Source organism: Dryobates pubescens, chromosome 19 (assembly GCF_014839835.1).
Source record: "Dryobates pubescens isolate bDryPub1 chromosome 19, bDryPub1.pri, whole genome shotgun sequence".
Taxonomy (NCBI): domain Eukaryota; kingdom Metazoa; phylum Chordata; class Aves; order Piciformes; family Picidae; genus Dryobates; species Dryobates pubescens.
In genome coordinates, this window is record NC_071630.1 from 14182791 (window position 1) to 14204680 (window position 21890).

A 21890-nucleotide genomic window follows, 5' to 3' on the forward strand; every position below is an offset into this window, starting at 1 on the left:
TTAAAAACTTGAATGGAACTAAATGTCTGTTACCTGCAGGTATTTAGTGTCTGCTAACAGCCAGTCCAGTGCCTTCTGAAAAAACCTCAGAGTGGGTTAGCTGGGTTTGAGTTAAACTGCAGCATGACTTTCTTGAATGTCTTAAATGAAAAACCTCAAAAAAATTGAGATTTTTTTGTTAAGATTGAAAGAAGACCTACTCATTGAGTTCACAGCAGTTGTCAGAGCTGGAGATCACATAGTTTCACACAGACTTTCAGCTGGTACCACTGCTGAAGAAGAGCTTTTCTCGGATCAAGGACCTGCTCCAGGTTAGAGCTGTCCTGGATGGGCTCACTGCAGTTTTGCACTAAGCTTTTGGTGATACAGGGAGAGGAGTAGCATGGAGAAGAAGGAGCAATCAGGAAAGGTGGAGCCAGCTTCTCTCAGTGCCTCTCAGTTTGTGCTGGCTTGAAGTGTTTACTGAGCTGTGGCCTTGGAAACCTTCCATCAGTGTTGTGATAAGACAGTTAAAGGTTCTGGGTGCTGTTAAAATCAGGATCAGAAGTACTAAACACAAGCAACTGCAGTTCTCCGACTTGTTCATAATTGCGTTTAACCAACCAGACAAAAGCCCCCAAAGAGAGCAAAGACTAGTTTTGTTTTCATTGCTTACGTCACTGTTCACTCCACTGAGGGCAAGAACAATTGAATCCTGGCCTTTTATAAACACCTAATTGTGGTGACCAGGATCATTCAGCAGTGAGTTGTGCCCTGTCCACATGTGAGGAGAGCTGAGCCCCAGCCCAGCATGATGGAGCCAGTGCTCTTACAGGAGGGGGGTGTGATGATACCAGATAGTTTTAGTGTAATGTCTTAGTTGGGGTTTTGGTATTATTATTTTTCCCACTCCACCACATCCTTTAAAGAAAATACTTACATCTTAGAGAAGTGTTTACCTGCAAAGCAGGTCCATAGGCTGTGTTCCAAGAATAGACGCAGAGCAGCAGGCTGAAAAGAACAGTCCCTGCTCCTCCCTCTGGTGTTGGGTGGTAGGAGTTTTATATATATATAACAAAATCTGTATAATATGAAAGATAAATTATGTCCCAGGTGTGGACAGATGGTTGGGTATTTCTAGTAAGCCTGAGGCCAGACTTATTTTTCTCATGAAAGCTGAGGACAAACTCGGGAAGAGAAGGAGGAACATCAGTGTCTACACAAGTTGTAGGAGAGGTACAAAGAGAGGTGAATTTACTCGTTGTGGATCTCAGTGGGTTGTTTTCTAGTCCTAACACCACCTCCCACAAATCCTGCCATGCACTGGTGAAGCAGGTTTCCTCCTCTGAGCCATCTCAACCTCGGCACTTGTGAGCTGATGCCCACAGCACAAAACAGTCCCCAGTGTTCTTGGTTGACTTCCAGAATCCTGGGAGTACTTTTGCTTTTCACGGAGGTTAGTTGTGTTTCTTCTGCCCACAGATTTCTCCACCTTCTCAGGAGAGAAGTCTTGCAGCTGTGTTCTTGCTGTGCCTGTACCATGTTTCTATGTTAAACAGTGTATCATATTTTATTCTTCAATAGTTTTAGGGTTCCTACGCTGCTTTTTGGAAAGCTGCTACTGTAATTTCAAGCACTGTTACCCAGCATCATAGCAATAAGCAGTCTGGCTGGGCTGGGCTCTGATTTCTTATCAGGGAAATAAGAGGAAAAACAGCCTGGGCTTTGTGCATGTCCATATGCTTACCCTGGAAAACATTTATTTTACATTTTATATTTTAAAAGACCAAGATTGATGGTTCATTTGCATATCTCAAGTCCTCAGTAGCAGACAACAGGCACATTTAGGAGTAGGTAACACTACAGAAGAGTGAGTGTGGAAGAAAGATGATTTTGGCAACTAGTGTTCCTGTAGCGGAAGTTTTTCCCTTGTTTGTGTCTCTCTCTTAAATTGTATGTCAGCTCTTACTTGCTCCAAACCCTCACTTACTTGAGAAGTGATAGGAAAGGGTAGTTGAGTCTTTATAGGGTTGTAGGGAACCTCCTTTACTCTTGGTTTTGAAAGGAAGGGCTAATTTAGAGTGCTGCTTGCTGTTGATTGCAGGTAAGATTACTCTTGATAATGAGAGGATTACGCTGCAGAGAATGATCTGAGGTGGTGAGAGCTTTTTACTACTCCTGTAACAGCTAACACAGTGTGTTCTCTGCTTCCTAAAATGCTGAGTAAGGCAGTGTCTGGCTGAAATTTGACTTAACACTTCTGGGGGAGGTTGTTCCATACAAATCACGTTCCAGGTGGGCACTACATACTGCTGCAGAGAACTTCTGGGGTTTTTTGGAGGAACAGGATGGGCTGATTTTAGCAGAATCGACCTTGCAGGGGCAGACTTCTGGTTCTTCCATTTGGAAATTTTTGTGATTTACAGAGAATTGTTAAAGAACATTAAAATGGAATGTTGCTGATTGGGTTTTCATTAATTTGTTAGTAAATGTGTATCTCATAGTCATTAATCCAGACAAAAGAGGTGTCACCCACTCTCTGGCTGTCAAACAGGCAAGGATTGCTTACTAGAGCTCTAGGATTTTGAGCTGTAACTTTCACCTGAGCTGCTGTCTCCAGCTTCCAATTTTATTCTTCTAGAAAGTAGAAGGGAGGGAAAGCATCATAGTTTGCCAATAGAAGCTGTTCTCCATGCTTGCTATTTGAATCACAAGTGTCTTTGTTCAGGGGACAGGAAAAGGAGGATTTCTCCTGGTGCGGTACCATAAACACATTAAATATGAATCATCTTCTAGAATCTTGAAATGCAGGAGGGTGTCATGCAGAGAAATGTCATTGTAAGCTGTGCCTGGAGAGTTCTTCTATGAAACAAATGTGCCTGAAGCTTTAATGATGCCTTCCATGCAATATTTTTAAGCTGCAGTTGCAAGCAGGGATGCTTCATTCTCTTCGAATGGTTGTTAAGGGTCGAACAGGTTTTTGGTGTCGATCGAGAGATGTTGAACACGTGCTTCAAATGCTTAAAATTCACTCTGCTAACTGAAGTCCTTTCTCAAAGGGGTCTTTCTAGTTGGTAGGTCAGCACCTTACTTTTGACCACTCACTTCAAACAAGAATTGTATTTTCATCTTTTATCTCCAGTAAGAGAACTGCTCAAACCTTCTGTACCCCAGTGAAGAAAGCGTACAGAAACTTACTCCTCAGCTCATCATCTGCTTGTTCTTATTGCAGCAAATATTGGAATGAGCTGCTTCAGCTGCTTGATGATCTCTTAAGCATCTCTTAATTTTCCACAGAGGCAAATACCTATCTTTCCCTTTTTTTGTTCCCATTGCTCTCCAGGACAGTTTCCTGCATCGTTTCCATTCTGGTAGTTTCCAGTTCTTATCTCAAATTGGATTCTCTGTGGAGCGGTGTTCTTGCTGTAACAAGAGAACAAATTTTATGCCACTGAAATGTATTTACTGATCTCTTCTTTTAATGTTTGGATACAATTAATCTGTGATGTATTGAATGCTTCTGGCTCCTAAACATCTATAATTTTATCCTGGGAAAGTACTTGATTAACGAAGAAGCTTTACCTTCTTCTGGTCCTGTCAGCTTTGTGTTCTTTTTAATTAAAAGGACAAACTGCTTGTCCCAAACAGATAAAATTGGGGTTTTTTGGCTCAGAATTGTTATTGAGATGCTTTCTGTAAGCATTTTTGGCCATGTTAATTATGAAAATAAGGCTTCCCCACAGATGTTACTGCAGTGAAATGGATCAAAGTGCTTGTGTCATCTGTGGGTTAGAGACCAGGTTCTATGGGCTGTGGCTCACAACATAGAATCACATCATGTTTTGGCTTGGAAAAGGACCTCAAAGATCATCTAGTTCCAAGCTCTTTCTAGACCAGGTTGCTCCAGTCCCCATCCAGTCTATCTTTGAACACTTCCAGGGTTATAGCCTCCACAGCTTCTCTGAGCAACCCGATTCCACAGCCAAGATAAAGCTTTTTTGTCACTCTCAAGCTGAAGTCAGTACAGCCTCAGAATGGAAATCTGGAATGAGTGTTTTGGTTTGGTTTTTGTTTTTCTTTGAGTGGCTAGAGCCAGGCTTCTTCACTTTTATTTTTTAATGAAAATATTTTGTCCATTTATCATCCTTCCTGGTATCATTAGTCAGTTTTTCCTGTTGATACAGAAATAATTACCAGAGATTTCAAAAGGGATATCAGCACTACTACTAATACTGTTATCCTGGGCTTATAATTACATGTTGTAAACAAATTGCTAGAAACAAAGATTCTTCTTTGTAGTTGGTCTCCAATGCCTGTAAAAACTTCCATTTCTTTGTAGGCTTTTCCCTTCCTCTTCCCACCGCCCTCCCAGTTGGAAGTGCCTTCCTGTAATTTCCAGGGAGGATGTCTTCCAGGGATTTCTGTCTGCAGCCCTTCTTGCTGTGGTCCTATGTCAAGTAATTCTTACAGAATTAATTTAAACCAGATCCTACTGCTCCTTAAAACTGCATCTTTCTGCTGCTGTGGATCAGCTGCTCTGACTTGTTCACACTAACATGTATGTGGAAAAAGTTTAAAGATCTGTTATATCAGCCTGGGAAAACCAAGACGTGGTGAGGTATATCTCAGGGCTGGTGGAGAGGTTCCTTTAACCTCTGCTAGGTTGAAATCATCGCTGGGAAATGCAAATGTAAATAAGTTATCTTATTGTTTCTGCTTTATAAAAGCAATGTGGTGCCTACAAATTCACTTGAAAGGTTGAGCTGTGTGGAGTTGTACATGTTGAGTGCATACCTGCTGCTCTGACTGGAGCAGAGCTCCCTCATCATTACCTGTAAAGGCTTATTTCTATGTACTCCTTATCTCATTTTTCTAGATGAAGTTTATTTTCAGTCTTCCTAAATATCATGCAGTCGGTAAGGATCATTTTCCAGAACTGCTCAATCAAACACAAACTCTTTGTCATTTTGAGAGGTTTCTTATGGCAAATTCTTGCATGAAGTGGCTGCTATTCTTGCATCAGAAAGGCTTGAGAATTGCTTGCAACAAGAGAATTCCCTGTTCCATGACGAATAATGAAGAGCCAAGGCAGGGAAAGGCAGAAGGAGACCAGTCTTATTACACTATGCTTTGGGCACCTCCTTTTGGCAGCACTGAAGACTTCTGCAAGGCCAAGAGTTCTTAGGAAAAAAAACCCAAATAACTCTGTGTCAGAAGAACAGAAGAGTCTGTTTCTTAAACCAAAGTGTTCTGTCTCAGGTCCATCAATCTGACAGCATCATATGGTCACTCTTCAGGTCAGCAGACTGAGGAGCAGACAGACTACTCGGCAGCCTCTGAGGAGGTGACAGGTAGAGCATGAGGAGCAGCTGAGGGTCCTAGAGCTCTGACTTGCCTGTTCACAGCTGTTGATTGCTCCAAGTGGGGAGGATCCCAGATGGAATTTGGGTGTGTGAGCCACTAACAAAAAGTTCTAGATACCTAAAGTGGAGTGTTAATTGGATAACAGATGTCATTTGTAACAAAAGCAGATTGACTGATGTATTTACCCAACGTATGCTACACTGCTTGGTTCAGCATGTCAATTTAAGGGGAATTTACGCTGTTGGGCTTGATGTAAATTAAATTAACCTACCTATCTTGAATCTGAGTGTATTTAATGACTGGTGAATTGGATTGCTTGATGATATTTGCTGGGATGCTAGTTTTTTTCTCTATTAATACACTTAACTTGCATTCTAGCTTCGCCATTCAGAGACAGGCATCGAGTGGTGGGTTGTGTGACAGTGTCTGTCAATAGTGAAGACAAATAGTGCCAGAGACACTTAACCCATCCAATCTCACCCAGGGTATAGGTCGGTCTTGTTTTCAGACTTCTTCATAAGTCTCTTTTCTTTCTTTTTTTTTCTTTTTTCTTTTTTTTTTTTAAACTTAAAAAAAAAATTTCTTTTCTTTTTTTTTTTTTCTTTTTCTTTTATTTTTTTTGGTTCTATTTCTAAATAGTGGATTGATACTGATTTGAAACTAAACTACTTTTTATTTATTTTTATTTTTTTGGAAAAGTTTTTGACATGACCTCAGTAATACAAGAAGAAGAAAAGTAGAAACCCAAGTTTGGCATGTGAGGTGTTGAAAGCAGGTTTGCAGCCACTTTGTGAGTTCTGAGGTTTAACCTCTCAAACCTTCAGCACCACCAGGTTTGATGCTGGAAATTTTGCACGTGGTATCCTTCTGGTTTTGTTCTGAAATTGTTCTTCTGTGTCCAGTGGTTCCAATAAACCAGTGAACACACAAAAGCCTTAGGAAGAACATGGCATGTTAGATACACTAATCCATTAAATTCATTAATTTATGTTGGACTAAGCTTATACAGCACCCAAATCTCACCCTGTGTGGTGAGTTCTCATTTCTGACACTCAAATTGTTCTTTGAACATAGCACAGGGAATCTCATGGGATGCAGGCTAGGGGCTGAAAAAAACAGAGCCTCTTCTCGTGGCTTTTTGACAGTCCTGGCTCTTCATGCAGGGGTGGCTAAGAACTTGGAAAAACCCCAACAAAATATCTCAAATTTATGTTTGCAGTCTTTAAGCTGCTTTCAAGTCTAGGAGATTACTTGCTTGGCACTCCAGCAAGAGTTAATTAAAAGAAAGTCGTCAGGATGCTGTTTGTTTCCTTTTGAGGCACTGGTGATCCTTGTATTTATGGATCTCTGGAAATCATGAACAAGGATTTAAGGATGGGCTCCAGGTGTTGCCTAAAGACCAGATTCCCTCAATGCCCCACAGTGATTTTTATTTGTTCTCCTGCCTTTCAAATCTTTTTTCAGAGGCTGAATGCCTTGTTTGACCTCACAAGATAGTAGGATCTAGAAGTCAGTCATTGCCTTAATAGTTAATTAGGGAGATAAAACGTTGTGCGAAGAAAATGTTTTATATATTGAACAGGAAAAGACTGCACTGCTCATGGAGATGCTCTTTGATCTGTGTTCCCCGAGACTCTGATCTTAGCTTGATGATTTTTAGCAGTGTGCATTGTGTTATGTGCATATTGCAGCCCTTCTCCCACTGCCTGCTTTTCCCCCCCACCCCTCCACAAAGAACTTGAATTATTCAGTCTCTTGGCTGTGACTGTAACTCTGTGCACTGCCTGATAGTGAGGGAAGGGTCTGTGAGCCTTTAGGCACCCTATTAGACTTTTTAGGAAGCAAATGTACACAACTGGTATCATTGACTACTGGAATTCCTTGGAAAAGTAGTCTTCCAGGAATAGTGTGGAGTAATTTACTGTCTTTTATTTACATCCTGAAGTCCAGCACTAACCAACAAGCTTGTTAATTCTTGGTTATTTTCTCCCTCTTTTTTACACTTGACAGAATTGTAACTGGTGTGACTCTTCTGATGTCCAACACAGAACCAGGGCTTCCTTATGCTCAGCCATTTGACACCATTCTGCCTCTCTTGGAGGAGAGGAGAAAAAAAAAAGCTTGTGAGACAGGCAACAGATTCCAGATTACTGATTTCAACTACCTTACATGTTACAATGATGGCAATGAAGAGATTGAGGGGGGTTAATTTGGTGCCATGGTTTAGTCACAAGGTCTGTGGTGACAGGTTGGACTTGATGATCTTTGAGGTCTCTTCCAACCTCGGTGATTCTGTAATTTCAACAGTGATCAAAGTTCCTCCAGGGTGGAAGTAGTTTTCTTTTCTTTTTCATATTTTTTTAATTAAGAAAAAGGAAAATCCCACCTTCTGATGCTGGTGCACATGTCATTTATGACAATAAATGGCTGCACACTTGCCATAACATGCACTTTGCTTGTCTTTCTGAAAACAGTTTTATTTTGTTAAAACACATTCAATCTTACCTTTCAAACTGTACATGGTCATTTCTTCTCTGCCATTTGAGCACTGCTAAATTGCAAATGCAAGAGCCACCTGTAACACTTCCCATTGTCTCTACAGAACCTCAAATAAAAGAAATGCTTGAATTGGGAAAGGGGTGTGTGTGTGTGCATGTCCCCACTGCCAGGTGACAGCCCAGCACCCAGGTGCACCCTCACTGTACACCCGCAGGGCACATTCTGCGTGCTGGGGGAAAACTTATTCCTCACTACCAGGAAGTGTGGAATGCTCTCAGCTTTTAAAGCAGTTCCACTCAAGTTTGAATTACTGAAAAATTGAGAACAATTTGTTTCTTTACCATCCTCCCAAAACGGCAAGGTATTCACCCAAGAGATCTCCTTTGGGTGCCAGATACAGGTGTGCTGTCACTCCCTTTAAAAAAACAAAAATGGGAGCCATGTGAAACACTAAGAGGTTTATTCATTACTGTCTCTTCTTCTTTGGCTGACCCCACTGATTGATTAGTTTAAAGGAGGATGAGCTGGCTAAATGACCTGCAGCCTCTGTCAGCAAACAGACATTCTATTCTGTTTCATCGTATTTGCTTAACTTCAAATTTGTTCCTAAAGCAATGACTAAACTTACTCCCAAAATAGACTTGAAATTTGTGTTAGGGTTTTAGCCAGTTTGTTTAATTGGCTGTGATACTTGTCAGGCTTTCTCATGTATTTCAAGTATAATAGAGAAGATGCTGACCTGTCCATGCCCTTAAAACACTGGCATGGTTGTGGGCGGTGATGGCATTCTCTTGGGAAGGCATAAGGCACAAAAGAGGTTTTCTGGCCATTACCATTTAGTTTGAGATCACTGAACCTCAGCATGGCAAGGATTGGAGAAGAACTCTGGAGTTCAAGTCCAACCTCCCTGCTAAAGCAGGATCACAGTGTGCAGGTGGGTTTGGAATTTCTCCAGAGTCAAAGGCTCCACAACCTCTCTGGGCAACCTGCTCCAGGACTCCAATACCCTCACAGCAAGGAAGTCATCTTTACACAGAGGTGTCTGGCAAAGGGAGGAGAGAATAACCAATTTACAATGGACAGGATTTCTTTCCTTCTTAAATGTATAAATGTTGTCCTCCTCCTTACATATAAAGAAAAAGCAACCATGTTCTTACATCTACATGCTTTTTAACTTTTAGGAAAAAATCCTGGAAACTGGAGGAGAACTTATTTTGCATAGCAATAATGACAATAGCTTAAATATTGCAAGATGCTGCACCCTAACATCTTGAAATCATTGAATTGTTTTGGTTGGAAAAGACCTTTAAGGTCACAGAGTCCATCCATTCTTTAATTTTACTAAGTCTGGTACTGAACCATGTCCCTCAGCACCACATCTCTGCATCTTTTAAACATCTCCAGGGACATTGATTCAACCACCTCCTTGGGCAGCCTGTTCTGTTTCAGTGAAGAGAAATTTCTTCCAATCCCCAACCTCGATCTCCCCGGTGCAATTTGAAACTGACACTTATGCCATTGCCAACTCTTTTAGCTTTACACTGCAAAGTATTTTGTTTAGTGATTTATTCATTTTATTTTTTCCTAGGAAAGTGAGGGGAAAGGACAATTGTTGCATTTCTGGCCAGGGCATGCATTGAACCATTTGATAACAGGGTATGGTCAGTGTCTGGCACTTCTCTTCTGTTCCAATGGAGACCCGTGGATTAAAATTTTTTTAGAGGTCTTTTAAGTGACCTTTCTAAAGCATTTCCATAACTTTGTTGCAAAAAAGAGAAATCTTTGATTTCAATCTATTAAAGTAAAAGTCTTCCAATTCTAGAGCCCTGCTCCCTGATTCCATGTCCATCATTAATAGTCAGGCTGTCCTGCACAGGCAGACATGAGGTGTGGATGCACTGTATTATACTGTGCATGATCCTCAGTTACATCCCTGGAAAGGAGAATAGATTTCAGCTGAGGGGAAATACTGCTGTTCAGAATTCAGATCTGCAGCATGACTGCTGTGTGCTCTCTGGATTCCCTTGGCCAACACTTGCATGCAGCACAGATGCTGAATTGCTATTTCTTTCTGAGTGTTTAAATGATGGAAACAAACTTTAATGTAACAAAACCAAGTAAACATCCCAAATAGCAACGCTCTTTCTCAACTCAAAGTGGCTGCAAATCAGCTCCTAAATATTGTCACTGGAATTAATATCTAGATTTAATAGTTCCTGCCAATCCTATAAATGTTTTTGGAAACAGCATTGCATTAATGCATGATATAGAAAGGATAAATTTGCCTTTAAATTGGAATGCAGTTCAAAGTGACTGAATTCTCCAATTTCAGCCACTGTATTTGCCAAAGAACAGACTGGAAAATGGAACTGGTATCATTCATCTGCTTGTGGTTCACCTGGAGGTTTGGGAAAGGGACTATCTGTGAAGATGAAAAGCAGAATAGTTTATTGATCAGCTGTGGTGATCACTCAGGGTTACAGTCTGAAGTGAGGCTGTTACATTAATGTAGCTCAGATGAGCTGTAAGAAATGGTAGTGGTTTAAAAATTCTTCTCAGTCAGTGCTACCCCTGCTAATCAAATGCAGGCTGCTTTCTAGGAGGGTTTGCCAAGTTTTGCTGTTAGTTAAATATATAAACAATGACTGAACATTCTGTTACTTTTAAACAGCTTAAAACAGATAAAATAGTTCCACTATCTCTAAGCCTTTTAGATTAGAGAGATTAATGTAGTATATTTGGTTTAAAAAAATAATCCAAACAAACAAAAAGGGAAGCTGTCACGTTCCTCTTGGTAGCAGGTCTTACGTCTGTGACACCAGGAACGAGCTGAGCAAACAGATTGTGTAATTAATTACCTGTACGTATCATCTATAATTTGTTTCCAAAATTAGCTTATTTGTGTGGTTCTGGTTGATGATGGAAGGTTTGATCAGCAGTGCAGAGGTACAGAAAATTACATCTTCCCCCCTCCCCAGGAAGCTTAAATCTGACTATGAAATTTGGTTAGTTATTCCTCAGTGAGCTAGAGCTGATTTTAAACTGCAGACCTGTGCTTGTCCGTTCTGCTTCCTCTGAAGCGTCTCGGCCTGCGTTTGCAGCTGGTTAGTCTGTTAGACTTCTTCAGGGGAAATGATGATGTTGTTCTCAGAACTCTCCAAGGGTTTGTTTGAATCCCTGAACTGTCCTCTCGTGTTTCTAAACCAGATTGATCTCTGTGACATCTGGAGGATTCACAGTCACATGACTTAAAGCATCCTGCTTAGTTTGAGTTTTTCAGAGGCCTGTCCCAAGCTGTCTCCACATCCACTAGGGACTTGGCTAATAAAGTCCAAAATAAACGAGTCTTGGTGACTTGAAAGGGCCAAATGGCAGAAATTCCACATCTTCTTGGACCAGGGTGTCGCCAGTAGAGAGATCTCATCCCTGTTCTGAACCTTCAAACCAAACAGCTCTGTCTTAGCGACTGATACCAGTTCCATTTTGCCTACCAACTCAAGTTGATTTGATATTTTATTTCACATTTATGACGGAATAATCAGCAGCTCGTTTTCTCATTTATTTTCTCATATTTTTATTCCAGGATTTGCCTCTGAAGCAGGGAGTGTCTGCATTAAAAATGACCTGTAGTTCTCTGCTTCATAGGTTAGAAACTTATTTTAATCTTTTGTGGCTAAGCACAGTCCCGTCTCTTTCAAAACGATAAAATAAATTTCCAGCCGTAAACGGTTTAATTGGCGCCGAATGTGGATTATAAGCATTTTGCACTGGGGCTTCCATTACTGTAGATGAAATGGCTTCTACACAACTAATTAGTCCAGCTGAGGCAATGAAAGCTCGATTTACTTGCAGCCATTTTTATGCCTTTAATGTTAAATTTAATAAAAGCTGATTACAGCAGACAATAAAGGAGTCTGATTGGACATTTCCAAAGCTCTGTACTGGCCAGGCTGTACTGCTTTAAGCATCTACATTCTAAAACCTTTCCAAATTCCAAACATTTGTTGGGGGAAAGCAATCGGTTCCTAAATCACTTTATTTCAATGGGACTGCTATAGCCAGCACACACAGCACCGTGTTATCTTGTATTTACTTGTGAATTATACACCGCAGATGCTTCTTCAGCTCCTTCCTCTTCCTCCATGGGCGGTGCTTGCAGCTCCTTTACCACCTCTTCCAGTCCTACCATTTACTCTACCTCAGTCACCGACAGCAAGGCTATGCAAGTGGAGAGCTGCTCCTCAGCCGTGGGGGTAAGTACCCGAGGGGTAAGTGACAAGCAGTTAACCAGTAACGCAGCCCAGCAGCAGCAGTCAACGCCGAAGAGACACACAGTCCTGTACATCTCGCCACCACCCGAGGACTTGCTGGACAACAGTCGGATGTCCTGCCAGGATGAGGGCTGTGGATTGGAGTCAGAACAGAGCTGCAGTATGTGGATGGAGGATTCACCCTCCAACTTCAGTAACATGAGTACCAGTTCCTACAATGATAACACTGAGGTGCCACGTAAATCACGCAAACGAAACCCAAAGCAGAGGCCAGGGATCAAACGTCGAGATTGTGAAGAGTCCAACATGGATATATTTGATGCCGACAGTGCCAAAGCGCCTCACTATGTCCTTTCTCAGCTCAGCACGGACAGCAAAGGCAACTCAAAAGCAGGAAATGGGTTGGTATCTGTTTTATTTTTGTTGTTGTTTTGTTTTTTTAAAAAAAGTTCTATGGCCATATGTAAAACCAAATTAATAAAGCTCCCCCCGTGCCCCAGCAAGTGTCCTGCTCAGGTTCTCATGTAAATCTCTTCTCCACTGTTCCCTTTGGTGTCCTACTCCCTGATAAGTTCTCATTAGGCTTTGTTAATCCTTTTTCAGAAGACAAAACTAAACTTCCCCGCACCAACTGGATGCAGCACTGATGAGCTCATCTCTGTTCTTGTTTTAGTGGAATTCCTTGCAGATTGCACAATTCCATTTAGAAAATGGCAGTGGAAAGCTTATTGTATTTGTACAGAAAGGCAGGAGAGGATGGGATGCACCTGAAATCCCAATGTTTTTTGCAGGACTTTAAGTGAGGATTTCAGTCTGTGCCCTTCACCTGCTTCAGTGTGGCTATTGATCGACTAGAGAGCCATGGGAGTAGAGGTTAATGGCTTGTTAGGATTTCTCCTCATTTCAATTAACAGATGCTTTACCTCTTCATCAAATGTTAAGATGACATGGTGAACCAGGCCTTGTTTTTCCTTGTGAATTCACTTCTGTATTGGATTTTTTCAGAAATAAACCTCTAATCCTGTTTCTCTCTGTGCTTCTGGGTCGTGTGCATGCATGTGTCTGTGCGTGGGCACACCTAGGTCTAGGTCTCATCTCTCCCACCCCACACTCTTCAACAAAGGCATCTTGCTTAATGAGGGGAAAGTATGAGTTTACTATGAGTGTCTTCATACATTTTATATTTTATTTTCTTGACTTGGGGCTTCTTTGGTACTTTAAAGATGGTCAAGTAGATAATTTGGCTTTTTATTTTGTGGGGGTTTTTTTTGGGGGGGGGGAATGGGGGTGTATTTCATTTATTTTTACTGCTGTGTTTGTCCTTGCAGTACATTCCAATATTCATCACATTAATGGTGAATATTAAAACTGATGGGAAAAATGATGAACTTCTCCTATTACAAAGGGAAAGAGCCTGGAGTCAGTATTCCCAGGGTCATTGCAGTTCTATACTTACAATTTTACTGTCAGTAGGCGGTTCTGAGGAGCATTCCAGAATTTGGCAACTTGGGTGCTGCTCTGCTGCCGGCTCTGCAGCCTGCTCTTGTCTCAGGCCCCTGGGTCTTCTGCTCTCTCCTTACAGCAGCCATTCTAAGCTTGGCTGCAGTTGTCCAGCATCTCACATTTTCACCAGCTGAATTTGATAATAAAGTAAAACCTTAGTATGTGGTAGAGCCAAGCAGGAATTTAGCGTGTGCAAAGCAGCTGCTTGGAGCTGGGAAAGTGCCTCCACTGAGCAGGACTGGAGGGTCAGGTCTCCATTACAGAGGGAAGAAGCTATCAGAAGGCAAGAGATGTGTCACTGTAAATGTGATCTTTGGACCTCAGAAAGAAGAGATTTAGTAAATTCTGGAAGAATCTCTTTCTGAAATATCACAAGGCTGACATCCCTTAAAATGTTTGGTGCTGACCAGTGACTGTTCACCAGTACTGTCAGCAGTGCTCTGAACACAGGGTAGACCAGCATAATCTTGTCCTAACAGTGTATACAGGCTGGAGTGAACTGTAGCAAAATTCGTGCATTACAGAATTGTCCTTTTAAATAAAAGCTCTGGGATAAGAAATGGCCACAATACTAGAAAACTTAATTTTGCTGTTGCAGTGTGGAGATGGAGCATTACAAATCTAGGTCACAGTAGTGACTTTTTTTCTTTTGACTTTCCAGCCTGATGGAGCTCAGCCAAAGGAGTTCATTTACTTCTGGCTTGAAGAAAAGAGCAAGGAAAGCAGCCTGGCTAATTTGTGGAGTGGAAATAGCATTTGGTTCAAAAGAGACTTCTAGTCAGTTGTCTTTAAGAGCTAGGAAGGAAAAGAATATATTCCTGTGGAAAGTGTTGGAACTGGTGAAAGCCTATTTAGAAAGGGATGAATTGATGGTGATTTAGGGCAGAGTCTCGGATTTCCGACAGGCTTGGGCTCACTTTCCCTGTCAGGTCTCCTCTGGGAACAACCCCAATGCCAGCACAGGACCAGGCAAACCTCAGCTTTAATAGTTTCGTGGGGTTTGGCACTGAGGTTGCTTCTTTAGAAAAGAGACGTTAGCTTTGAGGAGACACTGTCTGGAAACAGCTAACCTAATAAAGAAATGTGTGCGTGGAACAGTTTGCTATTGGTGTGTGCAATGAACTACATGAAAATGGTAAACCTCTGCAATTGGAAATGCCACTGAAAAATTTTGCTGGAGGTTTTATAATGGCTTTCAAGTTCAGCTAATCCGATTTAAGTAAGGATTTCTTTAGGTTTCTAGAGGGAAGGCTTCCAAAGTAAGTGTTGGGCAGCATCTCATTGCATAAATATGACAACGTATGAAGTATTACTGTGTTGATGATTGAGTTCTAAGAGTAAAGTGCTGACAGGAAAACAGTTGGGTTGGAGAGGCCAAAGTGTTAAAGTCATGCTGCTGAAACCTCACTTTTTGAGTGTTAGAAGTTAATTTAGTATTTCTGGCTGCCTTTCATAGAATCAGAGAATCATAGAATGCACTGGCATGGAAGGAACCTCTAGAGGTCATCTAATCCAACCCCCCTGCAGTAAGCAGTGACAGCCCCAACTAGATCAGGTTGTCCAGAGCCCCATCAAGCCTGACCTTGAATGTCTGCATGGATGGGGCCTCATGCCACCTTCTTGGGCAACCTTTCCAGTGTTCCACCACTCTCGTGGTAAAGAGCTTCCTCCTATGTCCTGATGTCCAGTCTTAAGTTTACTCTTCTCTTGTTCTCTTGTTTAAAATCATTGCCCCTTTATTGCTTCCCTTCAAGATTCGACAGTATCCTGGTCTCCCATATTAATTTATGGAGCTGGAACTCCCAAGGTCAGAGTAAGCAGTCTCTGTACATTCTTTCCTTAGAGCCTTCTCCCATACTGAGGGTCTTAGCATGGCAGAATGGAGCTTCCTGGCGGGAAGCTAAGGGATGGTAGGTGGGTGTCTTAAAATTCCCAGTGAGAAGCAGTGAAGATACTCACTGAGAGTTCATAAATGTATTCCTTGTAATTACTGGCCTGACAGGAAGATGAGAAAGTGATGATCTAACGAGCTTGAGTGTGATTAGCATTATTGCCTAACTTGCACAGAAGCAAAGAGCATGGTGGTATTAATGACAGCTCAGAGAGTATGTCAGAGGTGTTGTGCTGCATCGGAGAAGAGCGTTGTCCCTTTTGTTTCTGTGAAGAAGCTATGGGTTTATGTAGTGCTTTGGTGGTTTTAAACAGCCTAGATGGTGGCAGAGTAATCCTTGGACTCCTTGGTAGGAGGATGGTGCTCCAGCACTTCTTTTATACTTGTTCTTAATCCAGATCCTGTCTCTCTGCTAATCCTGGTTTGAAGATGGGCATGGAGGACAGGACAGGACAGGACTGGGCTGTGCAGGGATGTGTGCTGGGTGTCCATCCCAGCTTGGCAGACAGTCCATGGTTAAATGGTTAACCATCATAAACAGAACAGGAATCATAGAATGGTTCCTGGACCTTTAAGGTCCCTTCCAACCCTTCTGCCATGGGCAGGGACACCTTCCACTAGATAAAACAAAATTCCTGCCAAGCAAGACCTTGCAACAGCTCAGCAGTGGCTCTTTTAACCTTTCATGTGTTAAAAGGTTTTGGAAGGCTTAGTAGAAATAAGAGCATGAGAAATAGGACGTTGGGGGGTATGAGATGTGGATCCAGGGGACAAAGTGCCCAACCTTCCCTGGGGCAGAATAAGGCCCATTCATAGGAGAAGGGCTGGATCAGGCTGTGCCGGGGCTGAGGAATGGCTTGGAGCTGTTTGCGTTCTGTGTGGCCTTGTGCTGTTCACTGCACAGCAGGAGCTGTGGGAGAGGTGCTGATGGTGTTTGTGGTATATTGGTAATTGGAAAAGAGCACTACAGGTTACCCCAGGTTCAGGTTAGTGGAGGACACAGGCAGTGAAAGGTTTTGAAGAACAAGCTTTTTCACCCTTCTGCCTAAGAAGAGTGAGTCCTGGATAAATCATTTGTGTACAGCACACTGGAATAGGATTTGTTTTTTGAGGCCTTCACACCTGCTGCAGCAAGCTGCTTTCTTCAAAGTCATTAGCTGTTAGAAAGGAATTTTTGGTAGTAAAATAGAATATTGCATTTGCATAAATTCCTTGAGCTCTTTTCCTGGCTGTCCCCTTTGCCATGGTGTGTTGGCCTTTGCCAGTGTTAAAGGAGTTTGTTAGTCTCAATTCTAGCTCATTATGTCAACCTGCTCTGCCCGAGATCAGAGGCTGTTTTCTGTCATGCTTTAACATCACTTGATGTACACTTTGGAGAGCTTCTTCCTTCAGGTTTTAGTTATGGAACTGAACACAAGAGAGAGGCAGGAAACCTTCAGGTACTCACCTTGGTCTACTCTGCAGATGTAAAATGGGTGCAGTTATGTCGGAACTTTTTACAGCAACAAATTTGGTTTTAATGTAAATTGATCAATCTGTTTCTATAGAAATTAGTATTTGAGTTTGTTTGGCTGTGCAAGGTCAGAGGAAATGGGCATGAGGCTGTTTTCCTGTTCTAAGAAGTATCATTTAACCCTAAACCCATTCTCTCTGTGTGTACATCTGTGTAGCTCTTAAAGAAGCAGATAATATTGGGCTGCATCATACAGTGTGAAGAAGCTGGGTGTCAGCTGCCTTCTGTTTGTTAACAGGTTAATGCTCATTGGTTTTCCCTTCCTTATGTTTGCTCTCTGAACAGTGATTCCTCCCTGTCCTGGCTGGAGGAGGCAGGAAAGCACCATTCTTCTTCATCCTGCAGGTTTCCTTCTCTGTCAGAAAGAGAATCCCCAAGTTTGCTCTGAGCTGTCAGTCTGCTATCCATTAATGTACACTTTCTCTTTTCAGCTTCCCTGTGATTTAGAGGTTTTTAATTTATTACTACTTTTTTTTTTTTTAATTGGGAAGCTGCTTATAACATCCCTTTAACAGTCTGTTTTGGCTTCCCAGAGCATCAGAGAACCAGAAAGGAGCTGGAGGGAAGAAGACCCCAATGTTGTGTGGTCAGTATCCAACTAAGAGTGAGGGGAAGGAGCTGAAGATAGTGGTGCAGCCAGAAACCCAGCACAGGGCTCGGTACCTGACAGAGGGCAGCCGAGGCTCCGTCAAAGACCGGACCCAGCAAGGCTTTCCGACTGTAAAGGTATGCAGCTCGGCGTTGGGTGGCATGGGAACCTCTTTCCAAAGGGTGCTTTAGCAGGGTGGGAACTGTTTTGGTTCAGACAGGCCTAGAATCTTGAGTTACAGAGGAAAGGGGGAGACTTTGCAGGCTCTGCTGCAGAGACTGTGCTCTATCTCTTCCTGCAGGCAACAAAGAGTTACAGGAGGAAGACTGATGCCAAAGCAATATATCATCTGTGATACATGCCCTGAATATGCACTATAGACTAAAATGATATGCTTTAATAGGGTGGCTCAGTTCAAATACAACTAGATTCCTGATTTTTAGAGGGAAAGGAGGAGACTTTGCAGTCTCTGCAGTAGAGACTCTGCTGTGTCTCTTGCAGGCAGTGAACTCTTACTGCATCACAAAGTTACAGGAGGTAAAAAATCTTAATGGTGAAGCAATAATCACCTGTGATGCATGTCCTGTTAGTCTAAAATGAGATGAACTGTGTGATTAGAGACACTTGAGGCACACAAAACCAGGATAGTGAGACAGTATAACTGATAGTTGTTGACAGTGGATCATTGTTAGTTTTAGGTCCTTACCAATAAGGCTTAAGTTTCATTAAAAGAAAAAATCAAAAGTGGGGTTGGTTTAGTTGTCCTTTTTTTTTCCTATAAGAAGTATCTGAATCCAGTGTGTATATATTAAGTAGGGTCATAAGGACCTACCTGAGGTGTCCTTTCTGGGTCATACTGCTCAGGACAGTTAGAGTAGTGAAGTACATGTGGATTAGGAGAGGAGGAGAACAGGAAGAAAGGAAAGAGAACACAGTTGTCTTCACACTTAACAAGTGCAGCCTGTTTCCTGTATAGACTGATGCCTGGAAGTTTAAGTGTTGAAGGTCACTTGCTCTGAGGCAGGGGTGAGTAGTATTGAGGAGTCAGAGGTGTCTCAGCCCTTCTGGTCAAGGGGCAGGATCTGGACTGAGCAGATGCAGTCTGGAATCCAGGGCTTGGCTGCAGAGCCGGTTTCTCCAGCAAGCATTAAGCTGCTTTTTTCATCTTGCCTCATTTGGAGGGGAGAAAAGGACAACTGATGTAATTCACCTTCTCAAAATGGGGAAAAATGTTGGTGAGCAGGCTTGCCAACCCCATGAGAAGGGCTTTGCTGTAAGCTCGTCAGAGGATGGGGACCAAATCCCAGGAAGGAAGGAGGAGCTACAAATGGAGGAGAAACACAAGGAGGAAGGCTACAAAGAGGTCTTTCATACTCCTGCTCAAAAGGAAGAACATTCAGAGGCTGCTCTCCAGTGACTGCACTGAGTCAGTGAATTTGCAGGTCTTATTTCTTCCCTTGTGCAGTCACAGGGCTGTGACTTGGCTGGAGTCACAGAGACATGGGGCAATGTCCGTGGCTGGGGTGCCGCTGTGGCTGTGCAGCAGCTGTTGAGGTAGAAGAGAGGACATAATGTAATGGTTGGACTTGATGATCTTACAGGTCTTTTCCAAACAAAATGGTTCTGTATATGTCTGTTATCATGTACTGAATGGAGCTCCCTGACTGCACAGACCTCCGGCATGAAACTGGAGCCTGACCTGTTGAGATCACAAGAGGGAGGAAGCTCAGGGATAATGTTTTGGTGTCTGTTACAGACTGCCAGACTGAGGAGGTGATAGATGATGCTTTCTATGGGTAACTAACAGGAGTCTGCTGCTCACAGACTCACTGACTGGGACAGGTTTCAGCTATCTGTCCATCCGCAGTGGTAGCTACACATTCCTGGTGGAAGCAAAACTTCAGGGCTGTGCTTGTGATGTTTTCCTCATGCGAATTGTAGAGAGGCTTGCCAGGAGTAATGCTGTACGTGGATTGCACAGAGACAGATGTACTGATGTCAGATACCATCACACAAGTTGCAGGGACCACAATATGGGTGTAAGAGTGAACACGGAACTGAGTACAGGCCAGCGTTGCCCACTGGATGGAAACAAGGCAAATAGAATCCTGGTTATGATGGGAGGAGTGTGGCCAGCAGGTTGAACCAATAGGCAACTCTTTTTCTTATCATACAGATCAGAAAGAGACATTATGAAAGAAAACATTGCTTTTCTTACTTAGGCCACTGCTGAGAAAGCAGCAAAGCAGTTCTCATCCCAAACTAATTTACTAGATCCACAAAGAAACACTTGCTTATGATACAGCCCTTAAAATATGTGCTGACTACTGCTGAGTATAGAAATGTACTTCTCTGTCAAGTCCTGCTCAACAGTGTTAGAAACATCTCCAACACTTCCCTCAGTCCTCCTGAGTAATGTGGAAATCCAGTAGTTTCATAAGAAAAGAATCCATTCATATAGTCCTGTTGCTATGGAGATGTAGTGCTCATTTATGTGAGTTTTCTTAATGGGCCTTTGTTCATCTGAATTTCCTTTTAATTCCTTTCCCAGTTACCCTTTAGCACCCATCACTGAAAATTCTGTTTGGAAGAGTCTCGTGTTACTGGATTCCTGGAAGCTCAAGCTTGCTTTACCAGTAGGCAAACTGGTTCATACCCTGCGTATCAAAGTCTGCCAGGGTTGGACAGACAAAGTGAGTCAGTGGAGCTTCAGGAAATCTGAGCTAGTGGCAAAAAAAAAATGTGTAAAGGACAAGAGGGTTTTTGTTTGGGTTGGTGTTGTTTGTTTTTTTGGGGTGTTTTAAAGATGGGAAAGAATAGTGTAAAAATGTTGCTGGCTCAGTAGAGATCTGGTGCTTGCTCTTCTCTTGCAGCGCCAGTGATGGGTTGTTTCCAGCAACACTGGGAACAGATTCACTTCAAATTCAGCTGCATAAGATGTTTCCTGTCATAATTAAGAGGCATTGCTGGCCAACTTAAAAATTTCATTGACTCATAGAGTGGTTTGGGTTGGAAGGGACCTTTAAAGGTCATCTAGTCCAACCCCCCTGCAATCAGCAGGGACGTCTTCAACTAGATGGAGTTGGTCAGATCCCCAAACAACCTGACCTGGAATGGTTCCAGGGATGGGGCATCTCCCACCTCTCTGGGCAACCTGGGCCAGGGTCTCACCACCCTCAGTGTCAAAAATGTCTTCCTTAGATCTAGTCTAATACTTGAATTGTGTTCCATGTTCCAGCTGGAAGGTCACAACGAGCCGGTGGTGCTGCAGGTATTTGTGGGCAACGACTCAGGCCGAGTGAAGCCACATGGGTTCTACCAGGCCTGCAGAGTTACTGGGAGGAACACTACTCCCTGTAAAGAGGTGGATATAGAGGGGACCACTGTCATTGAGGTCGGGCTGGACCCCAGCAACAATATGACACTTGCGTGAGTAGCTTCTTTTTGTTTCAATATTTTCATTTACTGGCTTCTTGTTTCCAGAAACTGATCTTCCTTCTCCAGTGGGTTGGTTAAAAGTGTGACTGTCTTGGCACACAGCAGGCATTTAGTGAAGCTTTGTGTATAAGAAAAAAGTTTAAGTTGCCTTCTCAGTTTATTATACTTAAAGCTTAATCTGATCTTCATTAAACTTTATCAGTTAGCTTTGTTGCATTAGTTTCATGTTCTGTTTGATCAATAAGGTTTATAGTCAAGCATTATGTGAACTACAAACTGGTCACTGGTCCTACTGGTTGTCTTGTCTTTTAACAAGGACAGAACTGCTGTTCAGAAGAAAGAATGGGAATGCTGGGATCTCCTGATCCCTTTAGACCCCACAAGACTAGGTGCTGTGAATAGTGAAGCTAAGCTATGGCTTGACTCCTCTTGCTTCGCTTGTTCCATTTCTGTCACTTCCACCAGACAGCCATTTGTCATAGCAGCCTCCTGCTCTGCTGTCTTCACAGAGCTGCTCTGGGCCAGCACAGGCAGCAGTTTGGGCACAGTTTACTGCAGCAGGTGTGAGACAGGTGATCTCATCTGTCTCTGTGGTCTGGATCTTCCAAGAAACTTCAGGTTCTCTAATAAGCTTTCTACTTTAATCTTAATATGTAGAAAGGGAGTGATCTTCTTTCAGTGTTTTCGTAGAATGGATTTTTTTCATGGGGATATAGTTGCAAGCTGTCACTATTCACTTAGAAGTTTGTCTTGCTTCAAGAGAAGATGCTTTTCTTCAGATCAGTGTCCACTGAAGCAGGATAATAGTTTGCCAGTAGACTGAATCAATCTGATTTTTTAACT

At 42.5% G+C, this 21890-nt stretch overlaps 1 protein-coding gene across 5 annotated transcripts in view; it reads left to right on the forward strand.

The window, feature by feature from the left end:
- The window catches only part of NFAT5 (nuclear factor of activated T cells 5), a 67208-nt gene that overhangs the window by 26504 nt on the left and 18814 nt on the right, over window positions 1-21890 (forward strand). For 2 of the 5 annotated variants that reach the window (XM_054169875.1, XM_054169876.1), the window contains exons 3-5: window positions 11956-12514; window positions 17554-17746; window positions 20848-21038. In XM_054169875.1, coding sequence (XP_054025850.1) covers window positions 11956-12514; window positions 17554-17746; window positions 20848-21038 — 943 coding nt within the window. Of the gene's footprint in view, window positions 1-11425; window positions 11488-11955; window positions 12515-17553; window positions 17747-20847; window positions 21039-21890 lie in introns of all 5 variants that reach the window. The other 3 variants (XM_054169877.1, XM_054169879.1, XM_054169880.1) reach the window with 3 other exon arrangements.